This window comes from Manis pentadactyla, chromosome 1 (genome assembly GCF_030020395.1).
Source record: "Manis pentadactyla isolate mManPen7 chromosome 1, mManPen7.hap1, whole genome shotgun sequence".
Classification (NCBI taxonomy): domain Eukaryota; kingdom Metazoa; phylum Chordata; class Mammalia; order Pholidota; family Manidae; genus Manis; species Manis pentadactyla.
In genome coordinates this window covers 229,754,891-229,776,753 of record NC_080019.1, presented here as the reverse complement: position 1 = coordinate 229,776,753, position 21,863 = coordinate 229,754,891, and the positions used below count along the sequence as shown (strand labels likewise).

Below are 21,863 nucleotides of genomic sequence, written 5' to 3'. Positions count from 1 at the left end.
TGTCTGGACACAGAGCTCCAGAAACCATTGGAATTTCCTAAGGTGGTAAGGGCTGTGATAATGGCGCCTCTCGACCACAACTAGCTTATGTTAACAGGGTGACGTTTTTGGAAGATTAGAGGGTTGGAACTTTGAGCCCCCATTTCCTGACCTCTAGGGAAGGGAGAGGGACTGGAGGCTGAATTAATTGCTAATGACCAGTGATTTAATCAGCTAGGCCTACATAGTGAAGCCTCCATGAAAACCCCTCCACTATAGGGTGGGGAGCTTTCAAGTTGGTGAACACACGGAGGTGCTGAGAGGGTGGTACGTCTGGAGAGGGCCTGGAAGCTTCCTGCTCCCATACCTTGCTCCATGCATCTCTTTCATTTGGCTGTTTCTAAGTTGTACCCTTTTATAATAAACCAGTAATAGTAACTAAATGGTTTTCCTGAGTTCTGTGAGACCCTTTACTAAATGATTAAACTCGAGCAGGGTCCTGGGAACCTCCTATTCGCAGCTGGTCAGTGAGAAGCCCAAGTGACAACCTGCATTCACAGTTGGCATCTGAAGTGGAGGTCATGCCATCTTGTAGGACTAAGCCCTTAACCGGTAGGATCTGACCCTATCTCCAAACAGATAGTGTTAGATTTGAGTTAAATCATAGAGGGCATCCAACTGGTGTCAACCCCGAACATTTGGTAACCAGCTTACAAAAGCGTGAGTGTGGTAGGTCAAGAAAATCTGCAAAAGGGCACCAGGCCCAAACGGTTTTATAGGCTTTGTTTATTTACTTATACTGCACCTTCAAGGAATAGATAGATAATCCCTATTTCAGTGCAAGGAAATAACAGCTTAAAGAAGTCTCAGCTTTGTCTCAGAATAGTTTTCGCCCTGGCATACTCACATCTGTGGTTCTTTTTGCCCATAAAATATATAATTCGCTAAGATTTTTGGAGGAAATTCTTCTCTGAATTAAGATACTAGGTGGGTTTAATTTAGGCACATGACCTCCTTTAATCTTTTCATTCAGCTGTATTAACAGAATCTTTTGTGTGATGTCAATAGGTCTGTGCCCAGACTGGGAATCCTGGGACCCACAGAAGCCTGTGGACAATGCACGAGAAGCCATGCAGCAGGCAGACGACTGGCTGGGTGTCCCACAGGTATAGACACAAGCAAATCTCATGTCCCATGAGGCTGTTTGCTCCCCCAGCTTGTCATTGCACTCCGTGGGTGCCGCTTTGGGTCTCCAGGAGGTCTTCTCTCCTTGGTATCGACCTTCAAAGAGCATCGCCTGTGGTATTTCTTGCATGTACCTCAGTTTACACATAACAGTAGGTTCTTTTTTTATTGACTTAGGTGCTTGTAGATCAGTTGCTAATCTCCACCTCCCTCTTTTTCCCATGTGGCAAATCTTCTAGTATTCCTGCTCCAAAGATGTTGAGGGCTATTTGGACAGTGGACTACAGATGTGGACCTTAACAATTAGGTTGAACTGTAAGAAATTACTGACAGTTGACCACTTTTTACATACTTAAAAGGTTTCTTTCTAAAAATGCATTATCTTAGGGAAAGCCACAGGATGTAGAACTTTTATAAGAAATTTAAACCAGGGTGAACCTACTGTGAATGGGCGTGGCAGAATTTTTGTTGCCCGTAATCCATCACAGGAACATGACAAGAACCCTTGGAAGTTGAGTAAGTATTGGACACTATCTGCAGTAGCCACATCGCTTAGTTGCGGTCGAGTCTTCTTAGCCCTTCCAAGGAATCTAAAACACTCCCCCTGGCAGTTAAACACTATGACTCCCATGTTCAAAGCCCTAATCAAGTGAAGTTGTCAGAGCCAGTGGGATGGATAGCCTCACACTACAGGCGCCATGAGGTCCAAGTTGGAGTTCTGAGCCGAGTTCAGTTTATTTCGTAGCAGGATCCCCTGGGAGGTAGAAGAACTTGCCTGTATCTCTTTGGTTTTGGCGTCGTGTATCTTCTTTGTGGCCCATTTCTTGGCTCTTCCACTGTCAGGAAGTGGCGTGGTGTGTTTTTCATCTCCTCTTAAACCTAAAACCATCTTTTGACATGCATGTGATTTTGGCACTGTACAGTTTTTGAAGGAGAAAGTTGTTTGCCTGGAAGAAATGCCAAATCAGCGTCCCTCCTACGTTTTATGGAATGTACTGAAGGCAACTGTTCAAACTCAAGTAGCTGTTTTGTTTTCAGACTGTTTTCTGTTTGTTTGTTTGTTCTTACCACGGGATGAGGGGCGCTGGGTATATATGTTGTTCATGGGCATTTGGTTAACCAGGGTCGTGGACAAGAGCCTTCTGTTTGTCTGACGAGGTGTGGCTCACCTCCTCAGCACCCTTATTGGGAGCAGGAGGGCTGTTCGTGCCCTGTAGGGCTGGGGCAGGTGGTTCGATGCCTCCTGGGAGGCCACCTCTCCCAGATGGGTCTAACCTTCCTCCTAACCTGAATGTCAGGAGAAAGTCACTCCTCTCTATTTTTCAAATGGCTCTTCATATATTGAAGTCTGTTTTAGTCAGCTTGGGCTGCTCTGACAAAACACCGTAGACCACATGGCTTAAGCAACATGCCTTCATTTCCCAGTTCTGGAAGCCGGGAAGTTCAAGAGCAAGATGCCAACAGATCTGGTTCTGGGTGAGGGCCCTCTTTGTGGCTTAGACACCTGCCTTCTTACTGTGTCCTCACATGGTAGGGAGAGAGCTCTGCTCTTTCTTCCTTTTCCTGTAAGGACACTCATCCATCATGGGGGCTGTATCCTCATGACATCGTGTAAACCTGCTTACTTCCCAAAGGCCCCACCTCCTAACACCGTCGCACTGGGGGTTAGGGCGTCCACATAGGAATTTGGGGAGGATACAAATATTCAGTCTTTAACAAGACTGCATGTCTGCTATGTTACTCTGTTGTCTCTTTTTGTTTTTACTTTTATTTTTCTAGTAGCAGCTACATTTTATTAGTAGCTGCATCTCTGAATTAATAGAAATGCAGACAATGGCTAGGTGAGCAAAGGAAAAGGCCATTGTCTGTGCACTTTTTTGTAATACATTCCAACCCCATGTGTGCTTGCCCCCTCTTCCTCCTCACCTGATGTAGCTTATCCCTTCTGGAAAGTTCACCCAGGGGAGTGAGTGGGCTTTTTTGTTTCAGGGCATGTGGGGTGCAGTGGGGGTGGGGGGACATGCACCTCTGGAAATTATGTACAGAATTTTCTGGAGAGGGTCCTCAGCTTCCAAAGGGAACAGTGACGCCTCTAAAAGATTAAAAACATGGATCTTCGTATGTGCGTATAATGTCATTTCATTTAAGTGAGAGGCTGGCTCCGTTTCTTAATCCTTGCAGTGTTTGGTTTAAGAGACGTTTGCTAAAACTTCAGCAGGTGCAGAGTGGTGTGATCTGGTGTTCATCTACCATGTCATTATTCTAGGTCATCACTCCCGAGGAAATTATTCACCCAGATGTGGATGAGCACTCAGTGATGACCTACCTGTCCCAGTTCCCCAAAGCCAAGCTCAAGCCGGGCGCTCCTCTGAAACCCAAACTCAACCCCAAGAAAGCCAGGGCCTATGGCAGAGGTAAGGAAGCAGGGGGCGTGTTGGGTTTGAGGCTTGTCCTGCGGTCTTAGAGGTGGTCATGTGGCTTAGGAGGAGAGGTCTGAGAATCAAGAATGTACAGGTTTGATTCTTAATGACGCCCCAGGCCTCCTTTGTCAGATGTTTTTACCTAACAGTGCACTTGTTTATGGCCATCTTTTTCTGCCTTGTGACTCTAGGCTTTACCAGCCACTGCGGCTCCTATGTGATGGAGAACGAGGAGTTTGTTGGTTTGTGATTTTAGCACAGTAACCCCGGGACAAGAAAGGACTGTTGTTTCCATTTTTCAGTTGAGAAGTCAGAGGCCTGATCCATGGGTGGGGGGCAAGGGGCACCCCAGATCACCACCACCATCAGCAACAGGGGTGGGGCAGAGCCTGGGCCATCCGGCTGCTGATTCGTTTCTCCGGTTGTGCTCGATGCCTCGGATTCCCAGAGAGGGCGGGAGCTATTGTGAACCCCTGGCAGACACTTCCTTGCCGAGACATCCTGTTTATGATCTCTGAGGCAGCCGCAGGTCAGCATTCTGCTCAGAACGCTCTGCTAGGTTGAAGGCATTTTGAGGTATTTGGTGTTCTGGCTGGAACCTGATTTTAAGCACACTAGCTTTTTAAGGAGAATAGTTGCATTTCAGTCCAGTGTGGTTTCTGGTAAAGATGACTAGAATGGTTTACACCTTACTCCCTTTTCAGTGCGGAGGGGAAGGAATGCATTATATTTCCCAATTACAGTTGGGATGACATTTAGACACACAGAATATCTTGTATACCCTCTCTTAGAACCTACACTTCTTACCATCCTGACATAATCATTTTCTCTCACCCTTTCTGTGTTATGTGAGAGAGACTGTTGAATTATTTGAAAATAAATTGCAGGTGTAGTAAGAGGTCAATCCTCAATGCATCAGCAAACATCTCCTGGGAATAGGACAGCCTCTTGCACAACTGCAGTGTTCATTGTCATACATGAGAAAATCAACATTTTCATATCAGCTAACATCCAGTTTGTATTAAAATGTCCCAGTTGTCCTAAAATTAACTTTTATAGTTTTTTCTTGTTGTTTTTGCAAACCAAGATCTGAGTAAGATTCACCTCCGGTATTTGTTGGTTATTATTATTATTTTACATTCTTTTAATCTAGAACAATTTCCTCCCAATTTCATTTCTAAACGACATTGATTTTCTGATGAGTCCATTGCACTTGTCCTGCGGGATGTCCCATGCACGCACGCCCTTTGAAGACAGCCTTCCCTGGCTTGGTTCAGCCTAGACTTAAGGTGGTACCTGACCCAGGGCAGGAGTACTGTGTGCTGTTCGCAGCCTTAGTGGCCAGGTCTTTCTCATCTGCCTTTTTATTTTTTAGCATGATTTAGAAGAGGACACAGAGCCTGATAGGTCTGGAACAAACCCACCTGCCATTTGAGGTGGGGTCTGTGTGATTATTTATGCTATATAGGGTCCAGGGACTTTGTCTGAAGCCCTCCCCCATGTGCAGCCTCTCAAATGTCCCATGTCTACACCTGCTTTCTGAGTCCTTTCTCTAAGCCATAACCAAAGGTGGTGGCTGGAATAAGGAATCTCCTATTTAAAGGTTGTGCTTCCTTAATGGTAAAAAAGCTTCAAAGGGCCAAATACATCTCTTGTCAACAAAATTGGTCAAATGAATTGAATTCAGTCAAGCATAAAGTGCTTGTTTGCAGTAACCTTATTACTGGCTGTTCGGTTTCCCTATTGTTAATGTGATGTGGTTTCCTTTATGATGCTGTTTTCTAGAAAATGGGCACTTGCTACAGTTCAGGAATGTGGCTAGTCATTGCCATTTCCTTCATCTGCCTTTTTGTAAGTGTTGTGCACTTGGGGAGGAAACACACCTTAAAAAGACACACACACACATATACGTGTGCATGCACATACATATGCGTATACATGCATATGTATGTATGTTTTGCCCTTGTGTTGTGGTAAAATAAATGTAACACAACATGAACTATTTTAACTATTGTCAGTGTACCATTTCGTGGCATTCAGTACATTGACTGTTATACAGCCATAACCACCACCATCTGTCTCCAGAACTCTTTCATCTTCGCATACTGAAACTCTTACCCTGTAAACAATAACTCCCCATTTTCCCCTCCGCCAACGCTAGCAACCACCATTCTACTTTCTGTTTCTATGAATTTGCCTATTCTAGGGACCTCATGTAAGTGGAATCATACAATATTTATACATTTCTGTCTGGCTTACTTCACTTAGGTACTGTTTTCAGGGTTCATCCATTTTGTTGTATGTTTCAGAATTTCCTCCTGTTTTAAGGCTGGCTAATGCTCCATTGTATGTATGCACCATATTCTGTTTATCCATTCGTCCACCAGTGCGCATCGGTTGCTTCCACCTTTTCACTATTGTGCATCATGCCGCTGTGGCATTAGCGTTCCAGTATCTGTTTGAGTCCCTGCTTTCCATACTTTGGGGTAGGTAACTACAAGTGGGATTGCTGGATCAAAATTTCTCTCTTTTTAGGTAGGAAGACAACATGGTTATTTCAGGCAGTAGGACCACACATGGGGCCACATGGGTGGGGCCTTAAATATTATCGTTGTGCCGTGGTGAGACAAAGGGCAGGGGCATTTGGCTCTCTCTCCTATGAGGCCACATTGCTTCATTTCCGCCAGCTAAACCAAAGAATAGAGAACATTTCATTTTCTGGTTTCTAACAGGGTTGAGAAGTTTTATTTTATCTTCTGGATATTGGCCAGACTGCAGTTACCAGCCTCTTCCCAATGAGGAACAGTAGATGAGCCAAACTACACAGCCCCAGACGGTCTCTATGGGGGAACTCCCTTGTGGAGTTAGGGTTGTTGGAAGCATGCGCCCATGAGCTAAACAGGAACTTTTCCTGTGTTCTCTGTGAAGGTTTTATTGCATAGCAAGCCTTAAGCACCCTTCATTCAGAGTAATCCTGGGGAGCAGTTATCTGCATGGCTTGTGAAGCTCTGAGGGAGTTTATGGAGTGTGGGCCAGGTCTTGGCCTCCTAATCAACCATGGTTACCAGGGCCGACAAGCCCCACATAGGCTGCAGAATATGCTTTGGGAGTCAGATGGGATAGATGTCTATGAATAGTCTAAGTGCATGTTTAAATTTATTTATTAAGTGACCTAATCATCATGTAAATTTTAAGCCAGAGGAAAATGTAGATAATAAAAATGGAAAACCCTGCTTCCCCACTACTGAGCACATTCCCACCTTCAAAGGCTGATGTGTTTCTTCCCAGCCTTTTTTTCTGTGTTGAAGTGAGTTCAAACTGTATTTTCTTCAGTTCGCATTTCTTATCCAAGAGTATGTGAACGTTATCTTATTATAAAAGAATCTACCAGTGATTTTTCTTAAGCTAAATTATTTACTAGAAAATGAATTCAAATCCAGAGGATAGTAACAAAGCACCTGGTATCTTCCACAGACTGAAGGCAAGGAAAAGCAGAGGGGCAGAGAAGCCTGGAGATTAAATAAGATTTAAGAGACTTAGCAACCAATTGTAATATGTGAACTTCATGGGATACTGTTTAAACTGTGACTAAAAAAATTTATGACACAATTGGAAATTTGAACACTGAATATTTGATGATATTAAGAAATTATCGCTAATGTTTTTTTGATGTGGATATTCTAAAAATGCTTCTTAAAGATACATAGTAAATGTTTACAGATGAAAACTATAAGGTCTAAGTTATGTGTCAAAATAATACAGGAGGAGGAGGGAGGGGAGAGTGAAGGTATGAATGGCTGGCCACGAGTTGACAGTTGATGAACTGGGTGGTAGGTACACAGGGATTCAGTTTACAGTTCTCTGTGTCTGGATAGGTTTGGAATTCTCCATAATAAAAATTTTAAAGTAGTTCTTGAACTTCTACTTCAGGGAAGACGGAGTAGAAGTACTTTTGCTAATTCTTCCTGCTAAGAACAGCTCAAATCCCTGGGCATTTTCTGCAAGCCAAACATAAGGAGACTCTGAAAGAGAATAAAGCAGATCGGTTAGGGACCTTAGGACCCGAGGACTGACGCAGTAGTGACTTCCTGGGCTTTCCTTTGCCTGGGACATCCCAGGCTTGGCACCAAAGACGTCACCACCTGGAAATGCCAGTGGGCACCCACTCAAAGCCCCAAGAAAAGCCTGCTCTCCTGGCCAGAAGACCAGGAAGGGGTGGCAAGGCAGGTCACTCTCAGACGATACCTGCTGTACTCTGGCCAACATCCTGGGAACAACCATGGACAACCCCACCCCCTTCCACCCTCCGCCGTCCCCACTATACCAGCAAAGGTCAGATGGGGGGCCTGGACTTTCATCAGAGTGTAGAAATAAGGAGCCTCCCACAATAATGTCAGTGGAGGCCCTTTAAGGAGGGGTAATGAGGCATTCCCACCCCTTCTAGTCACTCGCGGAGGCCTAGAGGGGAACTGGAACCCCCACCTCCACCCTAGTGGTGAGGAGCCCCTCACTTTGAGCATCAGTTGAGCTTAGGGGAACCTGCACTTCCCCCCTCCTGCCATTGGCAGTAACAGGCAGGCACCCTCCTTTCCCCTGCTGGAGCAGTATTATTCAAAAACAACTAAAACAGAAAAATGAAATTAAGACCGAGAGTCTCATAACAGAGTATCCAGCACATCCAGGTTTCAGTTAAAAAAATCACTCATCATACCAAGAACCAGGAAGAGCTCAAGCTGAATGAGAAATGATAGCCATTTGATTCTAGCACTGAGATGATAAGAGATGTTAGAAGTATTTGGTGAAAGTTCTGTTTTTCTTCCACTGTTTAAGGAATTTTTATTAAAGCAAAGAATTCTTTTGGGGTAAAGATTTCAAGCAGGTATTATAAAAAGGGTTCAACAAGAAATTACAAATATACTTGAAACAAATGAAACAATTGAAAATCTCAACAAAGAAATAGAAAATATAAAGAAGAACCAGATGGCATTTTTAGAACAGAAAAATACAATCAATGAAATAAAAACTCAGTGGATGAGTTCCACAGTAGAATGGAAAGACAGAGAAAAGAATCAGTGATGTAGAATGTGGAACAGTTACCCAATCTGAATGATGAGAAAGTAGACTGAAAAAAACAAATAGCCTCAGGGACCTGTGGGACAATAAGAAAAAATCTAACATTCATGTCATAGGAGACCCAGAAGGAGAGTAAAAACAGGGCAGGGCTGAAAAAAATGCCCAAAGAAATAATGACTGAAAACTTCCCAAATTTGGCAAAAGCCATGAACCTACAGATTGAAGAAACTGAGCTAAATCCAAACAGGATAAACAATCCCTACTCACCCCCTCAATCCATACCAAGTCACATCTTAGACACACTTTAAGGAGCTAGATAGTAAAAGCTTGAAATAGCAAGAGAGAAATGATGCCTTACCTATGGAGGGAAGTAGTTAAAATGACAGATTTCTCATAAAAAACCATGGAGGCCAGAAATAGCAGGTTGTTCAAGCGCTGAAAGAATTGTCAACTCCAAATCCTATATCCATGGATAATGACCCTCAGGAATGAAGAGGAAATCAAGACATTCTCAGGAGAAGGGAAACTAGAATAATTATTCACTAGCACATCTACCCTAAAAGGATGGATAAAAGGAATTCTCTGGACAGAAAGGGCACATTGAGAAAAGGAATCTTACAATTACAAAAAGAAAACAAAAATATGGATAACTGTACCAGACTTAGTTCCAAAACCACAAACCACCAAAACTCAACCAAGATAAAGAAGATAACCTGAAACCATTTACTGTAACCATTAAAGAAATCAAATTTTTGATCTAAAAGCTCTTGGAAAAGAAACCTCTAGGCCCAAATGATTTCACCAGAGAATTCTACCAAATGCTTAGAAAAAGAATTCTATCTAATCTCTTCCAGAAAATAGGCAGAAGGAACACTTCCTAGTTTGTTTTATGGAGCCTATTTTGCTCTAATAAAATCAGAGGCAATGCCAAAAGAGAAAACTAGAGACCAGTGTACCTTGTGAATATAGATATAAAAGTTCTTAACAAAATATTAGCAAATAGAAGTTAGCAGTATATAAAAATAATTATTATGATCAAGCAGAGTTTATTGCTAGAATGCAAGGCTGGTACACTATTAGAAAATCAGACAACATAATGTATGTTAGTGGACTAAAGAAGAAAAATTGCATGATCATACCAGTTGATAGAGAAAAATGCATTTGACAAAATTCAACAGCCATCTGTGATAAGAGCTCAGAAAAAGAGAATAGAGAACTTCCTCTATATGATTGAGAAAATCTTATAGCTAACATTATAATGAATGCCAAAAGACTGAATGTGTTCCCGAAGATTGGGAATAAGGCAAGGGTGTCCACTCTCGCCAGTATTATTCAACATCATGATGCAAGTTTTAGCCAGTACAATCAGGCAAGAGAAGAAACACAAGACCCATGTATTGGAAAGTAAGAAATAAAACTGTCCCTATTTGCAGATGACATGATTGTCTATGTAGAAAATTCTGAGACATCTACAAAAACAAACAAAACAAAACCAAAACAAACTCTACTTGAATAAGTGATTCAGCAAGGTGTCAGGATATACAATCAACATACAACACACAGAAATTAATTTTATTTCTGTCTACTAGCATGAGCAATGAAACATCAAAATTGAAAATGCTATACCACTTACAGATGCTCAACAAAAATTGAGAAATAGGTGTAAATGTATTAAAACACATGTAGGATTTATATGCTAAAAACAACAAAAAGACCGATGAAGAAGAAATCAGAGAAGACCTAAATAAATGGAGAGACATACTCTTTTCATGGGTTGAAAGAGTGAGAGTAAAAATGTCACTTCTCCCCAAATTGTCCTATATATTTGACATTATGGCTATCATTTTTCATAGATATAGAAAATATTACTCTTTAACACATATATGGAAAGGTAAAGGAGCTACAGGAGAGAAAGCAATTTGGGGAGGAATCACTGTACCTGATTTCAAGACTTGTTACAAATCTGTAGAAACCCAGATCATGTTGATATTGGTGGACAGTGGACACATTGATCAATGGAACAGAATCAAGAACCCAGAGAGAGACCCACACAGAGATGCACAGATGATTGTCGACGAATGTAATTTAGCAGAGGAAGCAGAGATGCAGAGAAACTGGATGTCGGATCCTTCCTCCCTAGCTGGTGGGGATATGTAAAGTGGTACGGCCACTCTGGAACTGAGTTTGGCAGTTTCTTAAAAAGAAATAAACATACAGCTAACATACCACCTGGCAATTGCACTGTTGGGCATTTATCCCAGAGGAATGGAAATTTATGTTCTTACAACCATGTACCCAAATGTTTACAGCAGCATTATCAGCAATGGACAACTGGAAACAGCCCAGATGTCCTTCAGTGGGTGAATGGTTAAACAAACGGATGCATTCATATCATGGATATTACTCAGCAATAAAAAGAGCAAACTGTTGATATAGGCAACAACCTGAGGGAATCTACAGAGACTTACTTACATAATAATCTAGAAATGATAAAATGTTAGAGATTAAAAATAGATTAGTGCTTGCTGGGAGTAAGAAGAGGGTGAGTGAAGTGTTGGGGAACTGGTGGGATCCCCAGGGGGTTGAAGAGGTTCTGTCTTTTGTGTCAAGGTCAGGACCCTTGTGATACTGTACTAGAGTTTTGTGTGATGTAACCATTTGGGGAACTGGTGAAGGCTATTCATTTCATGCACCTCTATGTGAATCTGTCTCAGATCCATTTGTTCAGTCATCTCAAAAAATGTAATTTAAAAGTTTAATTTTAAAAACATAATAATTGAATGCAATTTTTAAACATTACACATACAGTCAACTTAGAACCATGTGGGTTTCCACTTACGTGCAGATTTTTTTCAATAAATATATTGGAAAATTTTGTGCAGATGTGTGACAATTTGAAAAAACTTTTCTCTAGCTTACTTTTGAAGGAACATGGTACATAATACATATAACATACAAAATATGTGTTTATATTATCAGTAAGGCTTCTGGTCAACGGTAGGCTATTACAGTGGTTGGGGTGTCAAAAGTTATTCATGGATTTTTGACTGTGTGGGGACCGGTGGGCCCATCCTCTGTGTTGTTAAAGGGTCAACTGAAGCACAAAACGGTCTGTAATGAACGATGAGCCATTCCCCCACACCCCATTCCTCTTCTGGGTCACTGCCCTCGAGGCAAGCCCCACTGCTGGTTGCCACATTGTTTTTCACAATTTTATACATATCAGACTGCCTTGCTCTGGATATTTTAGAATGCTTGAAGAACAAGGACAAATTCAGGCTTTCAGCCCGTTTGATTCTACTTGTCACGGCCATTTGTCCCCGTCCTTCACCTGGCAGCTGCAGGCCTGGGTCCCTCCTCAGTCCCCTGAAAAGGACAGGATGGGCGATGGCCTGGCCCAGCTGGTAATGTGCTTGTGTAAACCTGTGGCAGGCATCGAGCCCACTGGAAACATGGTGAAGCAGCCCGCCAGGTTCACTGTAGACACCATCAGCGCCGGGCAGGGAGACGTGATGGTGTTTGTCGAGGACCCAGAAGGGAACAAGGAAGAGGTAAGCTGGGAGTTGCTGCCGCCCCCTGTCAGCATCCCGCGGAGAATTTGGGTTTGTAACAGAGCCAGGAACCGTGCCTCCGTTTTCCTCATTATAACCAACAACAAAAACTTTTTTTTACCGAAAGGATTCCTGAGGCTTACAGCGAGCAGTTAAAGAAATTTGCTCAAGGGCTGTGCCTTGGAAAATAATATAAATTGATATACAAGGACACATTGTTTAATGATATAAAGGATACTTTGGATTAAGCAAAGGCCTTGTTGGTGAAAGTATTAGATACTGATGGCCAGATTAGCAATAACAGTATAATCCTGGTACAGTAACAATACTGATACAATACATAATATGATACAATGCAGAAACAGTATTGATGTCCTACCCTCTTCCCGCTCTGACCACCCTTTGGTTCCTCCCTCGGGGCATTTGCATGCACTGTTCCTTCTATCTGCCTATCTTCTTAAGACTATTTTATTCCTAGTGCTTAGCACCATCTGAAATTCTAAGTTTGCTGGCATATTGCCTGTTTCTGCCTCTGGGGCAAGGACTGTGCCTGATTTGTTTTATTTTTGGTACCTGACATTGCACCTGGTATTTCATAAGCTCTTAGTAACTACTGGAACGGTAAAGGTTTAAGTGACTTGGTTCACAGGCTTTCTCACCTAGAGAGTTTAGCCCTGAGACAGTGAAGAGTCCTGGCTTGGTTATACCTTTGTGCTACGTGATTTTGTGTCTCTGACATCGGACTGCTGCTCTAGGGCCTCTGTCCTGCAGGAATGATGGGGCAGGAAGTAGCCAGGACAGCTTCTGCAGGCTGTTGGCTGGCACTGCGTGCCTGTAATCATACCCAGTACCTTCTCTAACTGTCACTTATGTTCTGTCCTAGGCACAAGTGACCCCTGACAGCGATAAGAACAAGACATACTCTGTGGAGTATCTGCCTAAGGTCACTGGGCTGCACAAAGTAAGATGGGTCATGGCTGTTGTTCAGATGGTTCTTCTGGGCTTGCTTTGATATGTGCGGAAGAAGAGTGGTTTTTTTAAGTGAACTTCTGATTATAAAAGTATGCATTATAGAGAACTTGGGATCGCTGTGAATCAAACTTGAGACAGAAGCTAACACATCTAGATTGGTTGAATGCTTCTTAGTTCTCTGCAGTGTCCTAAGATGTTACAAATAGTTACTGCCATAAGCCTGGAGTTACCTGCTGAGCTGTGGGCTTAGCTGCTGCGGAAGTATTCCCCTTTGAGGTGCTCCCGAGGGCATGTGCACAGTGAGGCCTGAGCCCAGAGAAGGTCAGCTGACTGGCGTGGAGTGGAGGCCACTCATGTGCCTGGAGACGTGTTAGGAGTCCCGATCCCAGGCCCTTTGTCTCAGCAACATTTTGGGTCCTGTTTGAGCTGCTGTCCAGTTAGCGTATAGGACAGAGGCTGAGGGGTCATCCAGGAGTGTGCTTTTCATTGGCAGAAAGCTTCCCGCAGCACAGAGAGGCCAATGCCTTTGTACCACACTGAGACTTTGAGACATAAACCTTACTTGCCCCCTGGGGCTTTAGTAAATTCACCTGCAGCCATGGCTGAAGATTTCTCTTACACCCTTAGAACATCCTGAGTTTGGAAAAAAATACAGAAGGGAACATTTATGATGTAATTAATTTATTCAGTTCCTATGGGACCCAATCCAGTACCCCTTAAAATTTAAAATATGAGAATTTGTTGCAAAATTTAGATGAAAGTCTGTACTGTGTCTCAGGTCTATGTACCTGAGAATGGCTATAGTCCCTTGAAAAATTCAACTCCAGATTTGAAATCCTGGAACTGCACTGCATTCTGGGTGGGCGGTGGCCCCTTCTGCAGCTGCCTTAAAGTGTCCAGTGTCTGGGAGGTCAAATACTAGTATTTGTATCCTACTGTGGAGCCGTTGCATATCTAATGTATTTTTGGTTTGCTAAAGACATGATGTCCCAGGCCCAGCTGTGTGGCTGTTGGAGCCAGGTGGGAGTCCCATTTAGGCCGTTCAGCCAGGGCTCCTGGTGGCAGCCACCTTTGTGTACAGAATCAGGAGCATAGAAGAGATGACCGTCAGTACATGCAGTTTGATACGGTGGTCTTGGGCTTGGGAAAGTAATTATATCTCATCTGTCACTTGAAGGTCACAGTCCTCTTCGCAGGACAGCACATCTCTAAGAGCCCATTTGAAGTGAATGTCGACAAGGCCCAGGGAGATGCCAGTAAAGTCACTGCAAAAGGCCCAGGCCTAGAAGCTGCAGGGAACATCGCCAACAAGCCCACCTACTTTGACATCTACACGGCAGGTAACATGCCTCTCCTCCACGCGTCAAGCTTTCTTCCAAAACCTGAGATAACCCCACAGGGACCCAAAGGCTTGGAATCTCTCCCCTCTTGTCTTTTACTTGAAGCAACCAGCAACAAAAGTAGCATTTTCAAATATGTTGGTTTTATTTGTGGATTTTTCAAAACCTGCTTTTCTTCTCTAAGATCTTGTAGTCAAGCTTGACTTTAATTATTAATAGTCAGTCCATCTCTGTATACACTTGACTGAATGTTCCAAAGAAACCGAATTTCCAGAATCATCCACTAGGCCAAATTCAATGCAAGGTCCTGTTGGGGGGAGAAAAAGAGGAGTGATTAAAACACAATTCTTGACTTGTCAGTTTTCTTTTCAATGCAGAAAATTTAGAAAGTAGAAAAACGGGAGAAAAAGGAAATTTGGCCATGACCCTTATCACCCCAACCAGAAAACGTTGCTGATGTCTTGGTGTGACCTTCGGGCTCCCCTGTGTCTCCTTTGATTTGCATTTTGTACCTGCTCTTGGGCCCATCAGCAGCGAGCCTCTTGAGAAGGTGGCTCAGGCTCGTGGCTTGTTCGCTGTCCCCAGGTGCCGGCGTGGGGGACATTGGTGTGGAGGTGGAGGACACCCAGGGGAAGAGTACCATGGAGTTGCTCGTGGAAGACAAAGGAAACCAGGTGTATCGGTGTGTGTACAAACCAGTGCAGCCCGGCCCCCACGTGGTCAAGGTCTCCTTTGCTGGGGACACCATTCCGAAGAGTCCCTTTGTCGTGCAGGTCGGGGAAGGTGAGTGCTAGGGCGGCGGACTACCCTCTGCTTCGGGCATTGAGGCTGACGTGTGCACAGCTGGGCTCCCAGGCCAGGAGAAGAGTGGGGGGGACACCACTGAACATGCACCTGGCCCCTTTCTGCCAGGGCTGTGGGAAGTGGCTTATTTTGTCCTCAGGGTAGAAATATTAATGTTTTCCTGTGAGCTGTGCAGTGAGCTAAGTATTAACTCAGCAATCCTCCCAGAACACTCATGCGGGAGAGCCGTCATCTCACGGGGGAGTGGGAGGCTGAGGCCGGCAGGGGTGGCATTGCTGGGGTGCTGCAGCCTCCACGGCCCGGCACTCTGTACCCCCGCATGTGGTCATCACGCCAGCCCGTGTGTTCCAAGCATTATTATCCCCAGTTTGCAGGTGGAGACACTGGGGCTTCCGTGTCAGTGAGCACAGAGTAGGCGGCGTCAGTAAGCGTAGAACCCGGGTTTGTGTTGATCCCTTAACGGTGCCGCTAAACTCCTGCAGCGAAGCATGCATTTTTCTCTAATGTTAAACTCTTTTGCCTTCAACTTTGTTGCTCTATTTTTTCTTCCAATTCTGTTGCCTCCCTAACCAACACCTGCGTTTCCCTGTTCTGTCCTCTGCATCTGCGCCTGCAGACCTGGCTTCCTCTTCTGAATCCTGCCTCTGGGCCAGCCTGGACCCCGAAGCTGTTGGCTTCCTATTGAGAGCCCTGGGCCCAAGGCATCTTGCTTGGTAAGGGCTGGTTGGGTGGGGCTCCTGTGCCAGTTCTTCGTGCTGCCTGCAGATGTCAGCTGGGCCTGTGCTCTTGTGACCTCAAGAAATTACAGGGCAGGTGTTCCTACGTGGCCAGCCAGACCCAAACCCACTTTCTAATTACAGTTCAATCTCTGAGACATCTCAAAACGGTAGAGAATCTGATGGTTTCCTTTGAACTCTCTAGCTCCATTTCGTGTTGACAGGAACTGAGCAGCCACCCTTCTCATGTTGAGACAATTGCCCATGTTCAGAATTTCCATGAGCATTTCTTTTTTTTAAGACACATTAAAGCCCTCCAAGGGAAGTCTTGTCATCCTGTTTTGACTTCTTTCTGGTATGACCAACTTTTCTCCCCTTGACAAAGAAAAAAAAAACCAACATATCCCTAAACAAGACTTTCTTTGACATAATGCAAGAGAGAATTTTAAACAGCTTTCCTAGTTCTAATAGTGTTTTCAGACTTCTGGCACTCAGGAGCTGCCTTTTCAATTTCTCGAACATTCGTTCAGCCATCACTTGTACTATTTAATATTTAATTCATAGAATTGTTTTTCTTTTGATGTACTAACCTTTCTCTACTTAAGTGATTTCATGTAAAAAAGAAACTTTATATCACTTTCACAATGGAAACCCAACGTCACCTGCCATAACATGTGACTATAAACATATTCATCCATGAGCCACCTAACATCATCTCTAACTGCAGGAGTGTGTGTATGTCTCTTTGGGAAGCAGTTGTTTGCCAAATAGTGAGGTAAGGACATTGCAGGGAAAAGGGGCCAGAGGAGGAATTACCTGCCTTCTATGGGGTAATGATGCTTATCTTCTGGAGTCTGTGACCCTATAGTGCACCGATAGCTGTCAAGTATGCAGTGTCAGATTTGGAAAAGAAAAGCCACTTAATAACACACATGACATTTTACCCATTAGTCTCCCATTTCTATATTTAACGAGAAAGGTTGCCCATGTTGGCAAAAAAATTCCTAGGGTCCAAGAATGCCTTTTATCAACCTTCTGGCATATGCTGTGGAACAGTAGTTTGTGTATCTCTCACGTAAGGATTATTAGAGGTTGCCTTTGGCCTTCATTTTTAGACTTACAACTTTAGGTTTTTAAACTCCATCTAGAAATACAATTGAGAATGGTGGCTACTGCTAACCATCACATTTTTAGCCACCCACTTTCCGAGGACCCTTGTAACAACAACACTAAAAATGTTTGTCCGCTTCGGCCAAGGTGGGGTTACACTGGTTTCCTTTTGAGCCGTCCTTGGCTCTTCCCAGGGAAGATGACAGTGTTTAGACATTGAGAAGTGGCTCATGCGAAGTTTGGAACCTGGTCAGAGATTTTCAAGGGCTGCCTTTTCCAAGTAGACTTGAAAAGGTCCAGTCTTCCCAATTACTGGGCCCTTGAGTATGGCAATGAGGTTTGAATAACGTCCAGCCCTAGGTCTTAACTCTTCTCTACCACCGGAAGGATATATGCCAAGATTCAGCTGGGACCAGGAACACAGTGAATGCACGCTGTGCTTTCCTGGGTTCCTTGCCAAAGGAATGTTGCCCCGTCCCTCTGTGGTGGGGCTGGGCAGAGTTCTCCTGTGCCCTTACTTGCCAGCCTAGGGTGCTCCCTGAGTAGGACCCCTGACCTCGGGCAACTGCTGCATACGCTTTGTGCAAAGCAAACATTTTCTTGGCGGCTGGCACCAAGTTACCTTGGCTGGCTCAACTCTGACTAAAGAATGAAAGGTTGAATTGATGTTGAAACTGTGCTTGCAGCCTGCAGTCCAAACGCCTGCCGGGCCAGTGGCCGGGGCCTGCAGCCCAAAGGCGTCCGCATCCGGGAGACTGCGGACTTCAAGGTTGACACCAAATCTGCTGGAAGTGGGGAGCTTGGCGTAACCGTGAAGGGTCCTAGTAAGTACTCCTCTGTTTCCCCGTTGCAGGCGTGATGTGGGCCAACTGTGCAGGGATGGCATGTGGAGTCCATCCCCCGGCCAGTTCTGATCGATTTGTCCTGGAGAGAAATGTCAAAGACCTGAGTCTGTCGGCCCCATGGGGAAGGGAGCAGTGATTGATTAGTGACGTCTGCTCCAGGGGCCGGTGCGACGGCCTCATGTTGCAGGAAAGCTTCTGGGAGTAGAAAAAGCAGTGATATACTGGAGCTGGGGAGATGCCGTCCTTGGATCAACCACCTCAAGTGGCCTGTTTTGTATTTGAGGAAACCTAGGTTCAGGGAGGAAGGGTCTTGGCCAAGGTCACACACAGCTCGTAAGCATCTGAGCTGGAATTGAAGCACGGTCTCCCCAGAGCTAGTCCTTTTCCGACTACAGGTTTTAGAGACTGTGAAATTATGTCACGAACCTAATTACTATGATCGGTGCTTACAGATGAAGAATAAAATTCCCTAAGGTTAAATTTTCTTCGAAGATACAGGCCATGTGTGGAGGGGTGGGTTACACCCTAGAACTCATTCTTGCTCCCTCTGCGGGGAAGGAAGACAGCAAGGGTGGGTGTCTCCTGCATCCTCCAGTTTCCCCTGAACACAGAAGTTGCTCATGTTTCTGGTTGCAGCGAGGCAGTCGGGCGGTTCACTCCCATGCCCTGTGGGGTCCTGAGCTTCCTTCTCTCTAGCAGGACTGCTCTCAGCCGCTGTGTTCCCATTAGGCTAGGGCAGGAGTGTTGTAAGCTCCAGAAAGTTAATGTTTGACCTCAGAGCACCAGGCTCTGGGGCAGGCTGTGCCCCAAGGGTGACCAGGTTCTAGACTGCCCAGACCTAGAGCCTGGCTGCTCTGGGGCTGCAGGAGCCAAGGAGGTGTTTTTTTTTTTTTTTTCTGACTTTGGATTGTTGCTTGACTAAATGACTTGCCCAGCCAAACCTCAGGGCTCAACATAGAACAAGTTCCTACCTGATGGCTCAGCCTCGGGTTTGTGGGTAGCGTCTAAAGCCTGTCCTCTTATAGATAGCATGTAAGAGCTTTCTCACTTTCATTGTCCAGCTCTAGTTAAAAAAAATATGCCAGGAGAATAACCTGAAGCTCATGCCAGATACTCATGGTACTTAATGCAAATAGTCTCCAGTTTTTGTGGGGAGGCTAAGACTGGTAGCTCTGATTGTTAAGAAAAATTGAGATGTGACTAGACTTATTTTTACATAAACCCAGGAGTTTGAGGACCTCCTAGCCCCTCATAGCTGAGGGAGTGTAATCTTCCATGTCCCCACACTCTGAAACAGAGATGGGTCTGTTTTTAGCTTTGGATTAATCTCCCAGGCTTTGGGGGTCCCACACTGTGAGGCAGTCCACCTAGTGTTCCTGTGTGTGGCTTACGTTTTGTGGCTATGCCTGTGTATTTGGATTCTCATTCTGAGCCTAGACTGCTTTGGAAAGGTGGTACGTTTCCTCCCACAGAGGGTCTGGAGGAGCTGGTGAAACAGAAAGGTTTTCTGGATGGAGTCTATGCATTCGAGTATTACCCCAGCACCCCGGGGAAATACAGCATCGCCATCACATGGGGGGGACACCACATTCCAAAGAGGTGAGTCTCCAGCTGGAGTGGAGTTGCCTCTTCTCTGGAGGCGTGCTCAGCCCAGGGCAGGCCCCCAGCGGTTGCTTCCTGGGCTGCGGGAGGGAAAGAAATCTGCTTTGTTGAAACCTCTTTTTTTTCTTTTCAGAGCAGCACACAGACATTTGGCCTGTTCTCAAAAGCAGCAGAAAGTCGCTGTGGTTTCGGCCGCCTTGCTTTAAATAAAACCCTGGCGGTTTGGGGCTGGTGGGAGGCAGGGGAGCCAGAAGCAGCAGTGATGGGGAGCAAGTGGGCTGGCTGTGTGCCTGTGTGCCCTTATGTAGACTGAGATTCTCCTTCCTTCACTGTGCGCCTCTGTTCAGGAGTGCCATGGGGGTAGAGTCTGCTGTGGTTTTACCTTATAACCGTCAATGTGAGTGCAGTCGGGGTCCAAGGGGTCTGCAGCTTTGCCTAATGGGTGTCGCAGTTTCTTGCCCTGTGTTCACGTTTCCAGCTTTCCTGGGGGCCACTTTAAATTCTGAAGACATTCAGTTTACCTTAAGAAATACCTGAGTGTTACAGGGTTCTGAGAATCTAGGCAAACCTCAAATCTCATGTAGCAAAGTTAAAGCATATTAATTCATGTATGAGATAAAGCCTGTTCAGCCTAGTTTTCTTGGTATAGCATAAGCAGGGTATGGAAAAATACATATTTGCTAGCTTCCAGAAGTGAGCCCTGCACACAAAAGGTAAATGACCAGAGGGACAGTGCAAAACAGGATAGCTCGAGTGCAACGTCATTGGCCACCTGAGCATCTGGAGGCAGGTACCTTCGTATATTGTTGACGTAACAATGGCTGTGGGGGGTGCCATGTGGAGGAAGGGCTTGGCGAGAGATTGGGACTCCAGCTAAAAGTCAGTGGAAAGAATACGTGTCAACAGCTTGTGGCTGTATTTAGCTCCTTCTTTGCTCTTCTTTAATGCTTTTTCTGTTCCTTTTCTTCTAGCCCCTTTGAGGTTCAAGTTGGCCCTGAGGCAGGCATGCAGAAAGTCCGTGCATGGGGCCCCGGCCTCCTGGGAGGGATTGTTGGGCGGTCGGCGGACTTCGTGGTGGAGTCTGTTGACTCTGAAGTGGGGTCTCTGGGTAAGCGGAGGCTGCTGATCAGCTGCTCTGGAGGGCTGAGATTTCGGGGGCTCGTGTTTGGTGTCAGGCCAGGGGCCAGGGCCTCCTCCTGACCATCACTGCCCTTAACCTCCTGAGCGCCCAAGGCTGCCTCTGTCTACTGCTGTGGGATGGCCATTCCCATTTTCCTTCTGCCCATCATTCCCTCATCTGTTAGACCTCAAGGGTGGAGGCCTTCTTTGTATGCTGTTCCTGAAGCAGCTCCTAGAACATAGTAGGCATTCAGCAAATACTGTTGACTGAACCTTAGTTTAGATGAATGAATGAATTTTGCTGACAATAGAAATTTGGCAAGTAAATACTCTTCAGAGCATAACAGAGTATATTCTAAGTACGCATCTGGTGTATGTATGATTATTTTAGATAAGTGGTCAGCAAATTTTCTCAATAAAGAACCAGATAGCAAACATTTTACTATCGTGGGTCATATTCTCTCTCCCACAACTATCTGGTTCTGCTGTTGTAGCATGAAAGAGCCATGGGCCATAGATCAGCAAACAAGCATGGCCATGTTCTAATAAAACCTTATTTATGAAATACAAACAGGTGTTGGGTCAGATTTGACTCACTGGCCGTAGTCTGATGACATCTGTGATAGCATGTAAAAAGGGAAAAATAGGGATTCACATTTAATATTTCCTTTGACAAGATTATAAACATTTTGATCTCTCCAGACTTTGTTTTCTGTACATACACATACAAACACTAATCTGCCACAAAAAAATGTCTAGGGGAAATCTTTATATCTTTTTCAAGTAAATACAGGGTATATCTTTCCATCGCTCCCTTGGAGTTCCATTGTATGGATGTATCTACTGTAAGGCCCTCCAGTTATTCCCAGAGTTTTGCCTTAAAAACAAAGCTGAATACATATCCTTGTCTCCAACTGTTCACACATATCCTTGGTTATTTCCTTCAGATAAAAGCCCAGAAGTGGATTTGGTGGACAAAGAATGGGTGTGGGTTTAAGCTTTTGGCACACGTTACCATATTACCCACAGAAGGATTTGCTGTTTGACCTTCCCTATTAGATGATATAAAAACAAAACAAAAACTACAGCAAGATATATAGAAAATCCAGCCCCTTCCATTTCTGGCGAGGACTCGATGGGCTGCTTT

The 21,863-nt window shown here is 44.7% G+C and overlaps 1 protein-coding gene across 4 annotated transcripts in view; it reads left to right on the top strand.

Annotated features, from left to right (window-relative positions):
- FLNB (filamin B) overlaps positions 1-21,863 on the top strand; it is a 127,168-nt gene that overhangs the window by 51,476 nt on the left and 53,829 nt on the right. For all 4 annotated transcript variants that reach the window (XM_057508301.1, XM_036878306.2, XM_036878310.2 and 1 more), the window contains exons 3-11: positions 1,048-1,145; positions 3,431-3,578; positions 12,090-12,208; positions 13,092-13,169; positions 14,358-14,520; positions 15,106-15,303; positions 17,837-17,974; positions 19,468-19,594; positions 20,569-20,705. In XM_057508301.1, the coding sequence (XP_057364284.1) occupies positions 1,048-1,145; positions 3,431-3,578; positions 12,090-12,208; positions 13,092-13,169; positions 14,358-14,520; positions 15,106-15,303; positions 17,837-17,974; positions 19,468-19,594; positions 20,569-20,705 (1,206 nt within the window). The remainder of the gene's footprint in view (positions 1-1,047; positions 1,146-3,430; positions 3,579-12,089; positions 12,209-13,091; positions 13,170-14,357; positions 14,521-15,105; positions 15,304-17,836; positions 17,975-19,467; positions 19,595-20,568; positions 20,706-21,863) is intronic.